Source organism: Bactrocera tryoni, chromosome 4 (genome assembly GCF_016617805.1).
Source record: "Bactrocera tryoni isolate S06 chromosome 4, CSIRO_BtryS06_freeze2, whole genome shotgun sequence".
Classification (NCBI taxonomy): domain Eukaryota; kingdom Metazoa; phylum Arthropoda; class Insecta; order Diptera; family Tephritidae; genus Bactrocera; species Bactrocera tryoni.
Window position 1 is genome coordinate 28,612,797 of NC_052502.1, and position 11,506 is coordinate 28,624,302.

The 11,506-nt window shown below is 34.6% G+C and overlaps 5 protein-coding genes across 7 annotated transcripts; 2 read left to right on the top strand and 3 right to left on the bottom strand.

The window, feature by feature from the left end:
* Positions 1–1,909: 1,909 nt before the first annotated feature.
* On the bottom strand, positions 1,910–2,379 carry LOC120775087. Its single transcript, XM_040105084.1, has 2 exons — positions 2,328–2,379; positions 1,910–2,268 (listed from the first exon to the last, which is right to left on the bottom strand). The coding sequence occupies exon 2, from the start codon at positions 2,258–2,260 to the stop codon at positions 1,955–1,957; it is 306 nt and encodes a 101-aa protein (XP_039961018.1). The 5' UTR covers positions 2,261–2,268; positions 2,328–2,379; the 3' UTR covers positions 1,910–1,954.
* A 343-nt stretch (positions 2,380–2,722) lies between these two features.
* LOC120773534 (ribosomal RNA processing protein 1 homolog) lies at positions 2,723–5,038 on the top strand. Its single transcript, XM_040102490.1, has one exon. It carries the CDS (start codon positions 2,820–2,822, stop codon positions 4,926–4,928), a length of 2,109 nt encoding a protein of 702 aa, XP_039958424.1. The 5' UTR covers positions 2,723–2,819; the 3' UTR covers positions 4,929–5,038.
* Positions 5,039–5,079: 41 nt separating this feature from the next.
* Positions 5,080–6,810, bottom strand: LOC120773535 (mRNA cap guanine-N7 methyltransferase). Of its 2 annotated transcripts, XM_040102492.1 has the most exons (4): positions 6,662–6,810; positions 5,633–6,604; positions 5,420–5,572; positions 5,080–5,271 (listed from the first exon to the last, which is right to left on the bottom strand). In XM_040102492.1, the coding sequence occupies exons 1-4, from the start codon at positions 6,717–6,719 to the stop codon at positions 5,192–5,194; spliced, it is 1,263 nt and encodes a 420-aa protein (XP_039958426.1). In that variant the 5' UTR covers positions 6,720–6,810; the 3' UTR covers positions 5,080–5,191. The 2 variants fall into 2 exon arrangements, with proteins under 2 accessions (XP_039958426.1, XP_039958425.1); XM_040102491.1 differs by having other exon boundaries at positions 5,633–6,809.
* Positions 6,811–7,155: 345 nt separating this feature from the next.
* LOC120773536 (peptidoglycan-recognition protein LE) lies at positions 7,156–9,364 on the top strand. Its single transcript, XM_040102493.1, has 6 exons — positions 7,156–7,721; positions 7,792–8,079; positions 8,172–8,285; positions 8,360–8,424; positions 8,726–8,940; positions 8,998–9,364. Exons 1-6 carry the CDS (start codon positions 7,496–7,498, stop codon positions 9,146–9,148), a joined length of 1,059 nt encoding a protein of 352 aa, XP_039958427.1. The 5' UTR covers positions 7,156–7,495; the 3' UTR covers positions 9,149–9,364.
* Positions 9,359–10,891, bottom strand: LOC120773537 (protein stunted). 2 transcript variants are annotated; one of them, XM_040102495.1, is made up of 5 exons: positions 10,743–10,891; positions 10,546–10,615; positions 10,415–10,475; positions 10,221–10,282; positions 9,359–9,515 (listed from the first exon to the last, which is right to left on the bottom strand). In XM_040102495.1, exons 1-4 carry the CDS (start codon positions 10,772–10,774, stop codon positions 10,272–10,274), a joined length of 174 nt encoding a protein of 57 aa, XP_039958429.1. In that variant the 5' UTR covers positions 10,775–10,891; the 3' UTR covers positions 9,359–9,515; positions 10,221–10,271. The 2 variants fall into 2 exon arrangements, with proteins under 2 accessions (XP_039958429.1, XP_039958428.1); XM_040102494.1 differs by lacking the exon at positions 10,221–10,282.
* Positions 10,892–11,506: the final 615 nt, after the last annotated feature.

The following is an 11,506-nucleotide window of genomic DNA, read 5'->3' on the forward strand; positions in this document are numbered from 1 at the left end:
GTAAAGAAGGCTTGGCCGCAAAATTAAGAAAAACCAATACAACAAAAAGCAGCAACGAAAAATACTACAACAACTAGGGGCCACAAAAAGACGTGAGCACAGTCGCGTACATATGTATGTATTGAGAGTGGGCGATTTTGCTGGGTGGCATTGGCCTGGACTGAATGTGACCGCTTCAATGAATGACTGCCGCTGTATTGACTGACGCCAGTAACCCGTGACTCTCGCAAACAAAGTGTCGGCAAAAACTGTTGTAACACAACTCAGAGGCAATGAGCAACAATATGAGAAGGTGCATATAGCCAATACTGGTTAATGTAGCTATAAATTCGCGCACGTGTATATCTGTATAGATGCATAGTATATGCATATGACTGCGCTAATGCAAAGTATGACGCGTTCGTTGCCTTGGCGCGTGTGGGTTTTATGGATTTGAAAAAAGGAAGAGAAAAAAGTACTGGCACATACAAGCTTTTAACCCAGTGCTTGTTTATCTACATAAATTGACAAAATATACCAAAAATAGGTAAACAAATAAAAGGTGTATATTACAGCGGTGGCGTGGAAATAATAACCATGCAAATACATATATTGAATAACGAATGAAAATAAAAAAGTTGTAATGAATTTCATAGCAACAAAAAGTACGATAATAAAAAAAACACTTTTATTAATACTTGTATTTTTTAAAGCTTAAATTCAAACGGTTTTAAAACATATTAAAAATCCAACTAATTTTTATACAATTCAAATAAATAAGTACTTATAACGGAACAGCAGTAGACTATAATGAACGCATTGTGTTGCATACTTTTAGGCATACAAGTTTTTATATGCAAAAATGAGCGAAAAACTTCTCTACTTAAAAAAATATCATAAATACGCTCGAAAAAAATTCAATGCATATTTATAACAAAATAAAAAAAATAAAATGTTCATAGACATATTAAAACAAAAAAAAAACATATGTCCAGTGCCTCCAACAACGCTTCAACGCAGCCATGCGGTCTATTTATTCATAAAACAATTTTCAGCAGCAATTTGGTTCAAGAATATTGTTGTCGCACACAAAAATATTAATTTGCTTAATATATGCTTCAAAAATGAGAAACAATAAATTTTCTATAGTGCATAATTATTCAACACCATAATGCCATCCCCGAAATATCCAATGTATGTCCTGCATGCAACGAGTCTCCGCAAGACACTGACCACCTCTTTTCATGCCCTGCCCACCCTACTCATCTAACACCCCTTTCCCTTTGGTCCGACCCCGTCGAAACAGCACGTTTCCTGGGCCTCCCGTTAGATGACGTCGACGATAACCCTTACCCTTCTAACGGGGACTGAGAATCCGTTAAAGCAACAACAACAAGCATCACTTCGATTCCTACGCAGAAGTCGAAAATTGGGTGTCTGATTGGCTTACTTCAAAAGACGAATATTTCTATAGGTATGGTGTCCACAAATTGCCAGAAAGGTGAGCAACATGTTTAAAAAGCAATGGTCAATAACTTGAATAATTTTTTTTTTACTCATTCAAATATTTTCACATAAATAACGCTTATTTCATACCGGTACACCGGTACGCGTAGAAAACTTTCTGATTTTGAATTTCAAAATAGAAAATAGTCAAACTGATTTCACAGATATACATACATACATAAGACTTTTATCATCACATATTTTTGTATGCGCTATAAATGATATTGATGTTTAGATTTTGGACATTTTAGCAATTTTAACACATTAATCTACAACTTTAGAAAATTATTGGTTTGGTAAAACCTTATTTCTTTGGAAATCTAAACACTTTAAATTTATATATAAAATGTTTGGATTTCCATTACTTTATTACAAATTTCATATTTATTATATTATGCTAGGTAGTAAGTGTAAAAAAATTTTTTATTTATTTAAATATCAACTTATCATTATCTTAGAATTAAGCATTTTAAATATTCTCTTTATTGCTATCCGTCTCCTCTTCATCTTTTTTACCTTTCTTTGTGGATTTTTCCAGTAACACATCAATTTCGTCGCATTGACTTGATATGTCTTGAATAGCAATTTGAAATGATTCCAGTGTATTGAGAAATTCTTTTAGATACATTGCACTAAAACGTAACTGCTTTTCCTTTTGACGTAAAATTTCAAATTCATTATTTTTATGATAGTAATCGTAGTTATTTATGCAAAAATGAGTTTGTTGTTGCAAATCAGTGACTTTTTCCATTGCCTGTTCTATGTAAGGATTCATTATGATGTCTGAAAATACGTATATTTTTATTTAATATATTTACGGATAGAATATACCACAAACTTACCTGTTATAAGTTATTACAAAATAAAGTATCGCAAATTCTAATCAATTTGAACAATTTTACGCCAAAATTATAATTGCGCGGGTATTAATTGTCAAAATTTGTTCATTACAGACGAGGTTAATAACTGTGGCTGTGTTTCCTATGCAGCAAATTTATCATCAGCTGATTCCCGCGTATCCTCAATTAGTTACATTTATTTTAGTAACTTTATACAAGAATGTGTCTCATTATCGCAAAAAAATTTTGAAAATGTATATGGATCAATTTATTGTAATTAATTTTTCGAATTAACACTGTTAATATAACTACCATATAGAAAAAAAACTTATAGAGTACGGCATCTCTGTTGCTAACTTGAATTTGTTTTGACATTTATCAAAATTACTCCAAGATTAATTTTCGTGAGAATCGTAGCACGTGGTGACAGCGCAAAAGTTTCCAAACAAATTTTGCGAAGAGTTCTAGTGTATATTAACAATTAAATAGAATAAAATGGTAATAATGAAAACTAAAAAAGTGAAGAAACATTTTAAACCACGAAAATTTCAACATGCAACTGAAGAAGAGGAAAACGAGGACGTCGTACGTGAAGTAATTCCCAAAGATGTACGTATCATAGCCCAGGAAGTGCAAATTGTGCGTTCGCTTGCATGTAATGATCTCAACAAACGTAATCGCCAAATCCGTAAGCTACGCAAATGGCTGCAAATACGTGCACGTAGTTCTTTTCCTTTCTCAGAGGAAGATTTTCTGCGCATTTGGAAAGGCCTATACTACAATATGTGGATGTCAGACAAGCCATTAGTGCAAGAAGATTTGGCCGAACAATTAGGCAAATTAATTGAATGCTTCGACGGTGAGGTGGCAACTAGTGTTAATTTTTTCGGCGCGTTCATGAAAACAATGTGCAATGAATGGTTTGGCATTGATCAATGGCGTATTGACAAATTCATGATGTTGGTACGACGAATGCTGCGTTATATGTTCCGTGTTTTGAGAGGCGCTGGCTGGACTAAAGACTCCATAAAATTATTTAATGAACATATGCAAATGACAGTTTTGGCTGAGGAAAGTCCCGCTATAGGCTTGACTATGCATTATCTAGACATTTTCTTTGAAGAATTGGCAAAAGTATCTGAAGGTAAAATTAACGCTGAACAAGTGGGCAACTTCGTGCTTCCGTTTGTAACTTATATAGCTAAAGGCCGCAATGCTAAACTGATATCGCACTGCCGATCACAAGTGTTGGAACATTTACTGTATCAAAGTACTTTGGGTCGTGAATATTCTGAAAAATTTAATGCGTGGAAACTAATGGGTTTCCCTACTGAATCAATAAACGACTTAGAATTAGTTGAGGATGATGCGGAGGAAAACGGGGAAGGCGAAGATGGCGAAGGAGCGGAACTACAATCCAAAGAGAAATACTTAGATCCACGTGCAGGAAATGTGGATGTTTTCATGCCTGAGCTGCCATTAAACGCTAAATATGTGATTGATGAGTTGGAAAGACTTTTATATAAGGATGAGGATATAACCACAAAAATTAGGATGCGTTTGCGTAAGCTATTGGAGGTTTTCAAAACCTATCAGGGTGGTGAATTTCCATTGGGAGTAAAGAGTATGCCGCGCTTTAAGGCGGACAATGAGAAACCACTGATGAAAGAAAAAATAGAAAAATTAGAAAATGTTGAAAACGAACTGTTTGGTGTTGGACGAAAATTAAAGCAGCTGAACAAAAGAAAACGGCGCAAGTTGCTCAAATCACTGAATTTCACCGAAGTCGATGAATCGAATTTCGATCAAACTATTATGAAAGCTTTACCCAAGCAATATCTAAAGGAACGTAAAAGAAAATCGAATGCGTTCATGGATAATTGGGTAGAAGAAGAATTAGGTGCAGAAGATATATTGCCAAAGAAGAAACAGAAAAAGAAGAAGAACAAGACCGAAAAATCTAACGGATTTACAGAGCTTGAAGCAGAAGAAACTAGTAATATTGATGGCATTAAAGACAACGCTCAAGATGTAGACAAACTCAAGATTCCAACACAAAGCGACAAAATAGAGGAAGTAAAACAGCAAAAACAACCAAAAAGTAAAGACCTAAATTCTGCACAGGCAACAACAACAGAACAGCAGGCAGAAAAAGTTGATACCAAACCTAAAAAGCAAAAAGACGGTTCAGCTAAGACCGCTAAAACTGAGTGGGATACGCCATTGGCAGAAGGCGAAATAGAATACTTTATACCATCACGAAAAATACAATTGAAAAATGCCAACGCAAATCTTGTGCCAAATCCCTTGGCGAAGAAGCTGCAAAATAATGTGTCCACACCGGTGAATGCAAAGAAAGAAACGAGTACAGCGAACAACTCCACACCTACGGGCAGCATAAAGCGGGTGAAGATAGCTCTTAAACATAACACTGCGCAAAATCCCAGTGAGTACATAAAGCAAATTAAGAGTTCTCCAAATTTGCCATATGATGCGGACAAGAAGCCTGGAAAAGGCTTATTGAAACCCAACTCAATGCCTAGTCCAATTAATCCATTTTACAAAAAGAAAATTGGCTTACGCCTAGCTAATGATACAATTTGAACTGTGTGAGATGTAGCCAGCGATATCTGCGTGAAGATTTTTATATTTTAATTCTATAGAAGTTAAGTAAATTAAACTTATAATACATACAGACGTATGTATATGTTTCACGATTGAATTGTGTCAATTGAATATAAAATAAAACCGTGTATTAAAGTTTTTAAACATGTAAAATAAGTTTTATTGCTGCTGATTAGAAGTACAACACTTAAAGAAATAATTATAGCTTCCCCCAATGAACCTTGAGACATTATTATACGCATCTAGTCGAACTCGAAAACGGGTTTGCCTTCATTGTCCCATGTGTTCTTGCACTTACGGAATGCACACAAAAGATAAAGAGCTGTAAGAAATGATATGGTTTAAGTGCACAATCTATATATAAATGGTGGTTATATGTGGAACAAAAATAAATTCATGCAAATAGTTAGTTTGTAAACCTGTGTGGGTAATATTCTATATTAAGCCACAATAAATTGTTAGATATTTACTTGTAGCTTCCCATTCAGACTGAGAGAGGGTTCCTACGGATTTTGAAGAACCTCCTTTGAAATATGTCTGTAAATGCTGAAACTCGGGATCTTTCCCTCGTCGATTTGGTATTACAGTTTCCAAACCATTCATACGTTGCAACAGCGAGCGGCCTGTAAATAATTATTTGCATAAATATATTTGTATATTTGAAAAAAAAAAACATGTCTCACCCTTATCCAAAGACTCTTTGTAGTAATCAGCAAAAGTTGCTTTCCGCTCAAGTTTTAAACCATGTTTGCGACACAATTTAACCAATGTTGGAAAATGCACTAAAAATTCTGGGCAATCGACGACACCCTCTAAATGAAATTGATATTTAGCACCAAAAAGTGGTGGAGGATCTGTGTCACATATGAAATCGATTTTATAAATATCATTGCCGATACTGCGAGGATTTGGCGATTGACGCAAACGACGCATAATTTCATTTGCGTCCGGAATAGTCGCTATAAAATATCCACCCGGTTGCAAGCACTCGGCGGCATTGCGAACCATGCACTCGGCTTGAGTAAGAGACTCAAAGGAGTAGTGAAATGCAAATTGGCATGACACTAAATTCAATTTAAGTGATTTATCTTTGTAGCGCTCACGTAGACGTACTAAAGTGGCATCACAGGCAAAGAATTCAGCAGAAAATTTGGTAGCGAATTTTGATTTATCCGCACGCGATTGCATTTCCTCATAACGCTTTTTACATTGGTCCACAGACACCTCAGCAATATCGGTACAAATAAGATGAGTTATATTGGCTTTTTCCCATTTGAGAAGATCACCGCCTTTACCGCAACATAAATCTAGAACGCGCATAGGATCACCTATACGTTGTTGTGCTTTAATGCGCGCTAAATACTCTGCGATTAGTTGACTCTTTAACCAATTGTTAAAGTTTCGCATGTACACAATACGCGACTGAAGGCGCTCCTTGCGCCCGGTTTCCTTTAATTCATTATAATGCGAAGCAACAATGCGCATATTGCCATCAGTTACGGGTTCAGCAACATCCTCCTCCGGACCGCCGCTGTCACTTTCCTCATTTGTAGCGCCTTCTGTTTGTTTGGCAGTGTTTTCAATAAATCGCCTCTCTTTAGGAACAGGATCGTCGCTGTCATCACTATCGGCCGAAAGCGAGACTACCTGTTGTTCTAATCTAATATTTTGATACCCAGTGGAAGTTGATTGTAATTTTTGTGCATTCTCACCGTCGCTACTGTCCTCGTCTTCATCTTTACTACTATAGCTTTCAGTTATTTCAGTCATTGAACACGATACAATAAACAATAAAGAAATTTAACAATCAAGAAAAATTAGTATGTAATTGGACTGAAAATAAATTGACAACTGATTTTCGGCAATCAGATGTGTCAAACAAAAATGGAGTGTGTTTCATGTGTTCTATGCTCACCACTTTTGGAACAGTTCCCATTAAGGCGCTGCCACTAATGACAACGTAAAAATTAATCAATATTATTTACTTATACCAAAAGCAAACATTAACGTACTCATGTAATCACCTACGCAAGTCTATTGATATATTAGCTTTAACTTTTATTTTATGTTACACTTTGATATCTTTCGATGAATTTTACTAATTTTTCTTTACCATTTGGTCCACTTCTGGCCACCTTAAGAATTTTTCACCACAGCTTTGTTTAATTTTTATTTTTTTGACAGTGGTCAAAGACTACATTGAATGGGACATTTTGCTCAGCAATAGTATTTGTTTTTATTGTTGTTTAGATTCAACAGCTTTAATAACTTACAACGGCATAGTAAAATAAAAAGCAAGTATCGCGTATAATAATACATATAGTGTGTATATGTATGGATGAGAAAAAAAAATAACTTTTTTAAAGTAAATTTTCAAATCAGGTTCATCAATATGGAAATCTGAAATATGCATAAACACTTTTTAAGTTTGGCAGATAAGATAAGCCAAAGTCTGCGCGTGAATTATGATTAGTGATAAATAATATTAAGACAAATTAAAGATTGCTGTGGTACAGCCAACGTGAAATTCTTATACCAAAGCAAACATGTCGGAAATTGGAGATCTCAATGCTACAAAAGTGGCAGCAACAAGAGAATGGATAGAGCAGCAGGAGCAACTTGGCCAACCGGAAATAGAGGAGGATGATATTTCGTCCATAGCGGAATCTTCAATAATTTCCAGCAGTGAAGGAGACTATGTAACAGAAGCTGAAGAGGATTTTGATCTAACGAATAATACATTAACTACTACAGTATTGGGCAGTCAGTATAGTAAGTATCGGTTGTTTAATGTAACACAGTAAAATATTAATTTGTTTCTATTTTTGGTAAAATTAAATAGCGCCCACGGATATGTCTGTGGTAATAGAAAATCTGCGACAATTGCTCAATTCTATAAATAGTGTACAGACATTGGAAAATGTGCATATTGAAAATTCTTCAAATGTCTCCATCGGTAACGTCACAAACATTAATGGCAATATACAGATAATACAGCGCATTAAAAAACAACTGCCGCTCACAACGCGACAAAATTCTACCACCAAAAACAACAATGATTCGCCAATAACACCCGTTAGTGAGGAGCAAGAGGAGCGCGTCAGACGAGATGCATTTATCGACCGCATAAGTAAGTTTTTATTTTGACATGTATGTATGTGTGATAATTACTATAATTATTTAAATATTTCATATATTGTCTGTGCTATTACATCTTTTTAGAATATAAAATACCTAAAGAGTTATGTGCCGTTATTCCGAGGAGCACTTGGCTTGCCCAAAAGCCCATGGAGGAGTATGATTACATAGAAGAGCCGGTGAAGTTAGTGATTGTAGGTAAGTATATAAAAAGGAATGTGTGATTATGATTTAAGATTGGTTTAAATAAAATATGTGTATATAATTTGCAGCGCATACAGCGACAGAAAGCTCGGAGAAGCAAGCGATAAATGTGCGCATAATACGAGACATACAGGTAAAATTTATTTTTTTAATTATTTGTGTTCCAACCAGAATGCAATCTATATAAAATTATAAGAAAATTTCGTTCAGTTAAGTGGATCTGTGATAAGACAATGTATGAAAGTGATATGATAAAATATTTGCAAGCTTCGGACTTAAGAGATCATATTTTCAGACTTTATTGTCTTTGCTTTCATTCTGCTTATTTATAATTTTCGAAAGATTGTTAAAGCGGGAATTAAATTTTTCCGAAAAAGATACTTTTTGCAAATATGAACAATTTTATTGAAAATAATAATTATATTCTTTCTTAGTGCTTTCACATCGAATCACGCGAATGGAACGATATCGCATACAACTTTCTAGTTGGTTGTGATGGCAATGTTTACGAAGGTCGCGGATGGGGTGTGGTGGGTGCTCACACAATTGGCTATAATTCAAAATCCATGGGTATTTCATTTATTGGCTGTTTCATGCGGCAATTACCCACTAAAGCTGCGCTGAATGCTTGCAAAAACTTTTTGAAACGGTTAGTAATTTTTAAAATCTTATGTGCTGTTGGTGCTCATTCAATTCCGTTTTGTAGAGGTGTCGAGGAAGGCCATCTGGCACCAGATTACAAACTTATTGCGCATTGTCAGTGTCGTTCGACAGAGAGCCCAGGCCGTAAGCTGTATGAAGAGTTGCAAACTTGGGAACATTTCTACAATATCGGCGAAGAGGAAGACAATGAATAATATGCAACATGATAAAATAAATTTAAGGAATCAAACAAACTTCGGAGCTGTGCACGTCACTATTAATTGCCAGAATTGATTTGAATAATTACATTCTCTCTATTTACCATAAACTTTAAATATGGTCGGTTTACACTAATATCTACTTGCATATAATGCATATCATGTACCTAAGATTTTTTGATATAATAAAATAATATATTTTGTTCATTTGTATTTAGGTATTTCTTAATTTATTTATTACTCGAGCGTATACAGAAACGGAAATTCCTGTAAAACAACTGAAATGAACCATGATGTCGTCGGTTGCTACTGATAAATGCGATAGTATACCAAAAGGAGACTTAAGCTTCTTCAGTAACGCGGCCTGTAAAATAAATAAAATTATTACTTATTTGCTCATATAAGTAAGCATGCAAATAAAAAAGGCGATAAACAAGGAATTTATACAAAGCAAAGTACAAATGTTTGTATACATGTCAACAAACCGCAGCCAAGGTGATAAGGCTCGTTGGACCAGTATGCGGTAATTTTGAAGTTGACTTTGAAAGCATCTTGTTAGATACAAAAGGGCCAATTAATAAAAAAAAAATATATAAAAAATGCAATTAATTTTTCACAGTTAAAACAAAAGGAATAATAAAACACATTAAATCAGTAACTCATTTTCGATTTTTGCTTTGTATTCGCAACCAACTTTTTAAGGAATACGAATTTGACGGAAGGCAAGAGATCATGCGTGGGAAGCAACAGTTATGATTTGTTTCTGCTTTTTAATTTTTTCAAAGCTAAAAATGTGTAAGCATATTTGTTAAATTATGTGGGGAATCACTGTTCGAAAATCTTATATTATTCATCGATTATTTGATCAATGTATTTTCTGTTTAGGGGGAATTTTCAGGATTGCTGCGACATATTGCGAGACATAGGGGTGCTGTTAAGCAATAAACATATCTTCTAAAACTTTGTGAAGCACACACATATTTTTGTATGTATGTTTGTTAGTAGCAATTTGGGCATATCAACAAATAAATTGGCGATAAACGAACGGTTGCTGCTGATTTTCACTTACAACATCACATACGTTGTTTAGGCTAATATAAATAACTAGCTTGTGGCTACTTTACTTCTCATCTGAAAATTTAATATGATACACAGGTTTAAAGAAAATGTAAAAATAGTTTAAAAACCAAGAATTCTAAAGTTATAAACACAATTCGTAGCTTATAAAATGTCTTTTAAACTATATTTGATTATAATACTTACGTGCAGGTTTGCCGTTAGCCCATGGTGTGAACTTCACATGAGTCTCGTTGCGTTTAGCGGCCTACAATTAATAGTAAAAAGTGGATAACTTATTTGTCCATCACTAAGGATTTATAACTTTCTTAACTTACATCGTTACGCAGGTTAGCCTTCAGTGATTGGCGCACAACACGAGCGCAGATGTTAGAGTATTGGATGTAGCTGGAAAAGTATAGAAGTTATGCCATGTTCCATTGCAGTTACGTAATGTGTGTTAGTAATGAAACAGTGCATTTAAATTTGTGCTAAATATTTCATTACTACTTTCAAACTGATTTATGCTACTTACGTAAGTCCAGCGGCTCTCCATGCGTTAGTCATTTTGCTATGATTTTATTATTTGCTTGTAACACAATTGAAAAAAATTAGCAAAAGTTCTGCACTCGCTGATACTGCCGTATTTCTTGTCAAAAAACTGCTGTATGACAGCTGGAAATGTGACAGTTGCTTTGACAATTCTACTGTCAACACCAAAGCTGCTTCTTCTCTAAAGCACAATGCACGGTTGCAATGACATGTTTCACATAGGGTGACCAGTGCGTGGCACAGAGCTCACGAAAAATTGAATATTTGCAAAGAAAATTTCTAAGAAAACATGAGCTTTGTTGCATACTTGTAGGCGTATCATTCAACGTACTTATGTTAAATTAGTTTCTGTTGTCCATGGCGTATGCGTGATTTTTATTGCTTCAAGTAATGCAAAGGAAAACATGCTTATGTAGGCACGTATTTTTTAAATGCTATTGTGCTAAGATGGTGTTATAAGAAATATAAAGGCGCAAAAACAAAATTCTTAACAATTTATAAAAAAATTGAGAATATATTATGTGAATATTTATTAATTTGATTACAACAAAAAAATGAGTCAAAGTACGTGCAGAATGAAAAATGACAAAAGCAGCTCGAGAACTTTGCAATAATTTATTATGAAAGGTATTTCAGATAAAAATTCAGTGTTTAATCTATCCCATGTGAGTGGGACTGATAGATGGAATTCATGTTATTCGGTATGTGGCATTAGAGAAATGTGTAGCTTACCATAAAAAGCAAAAT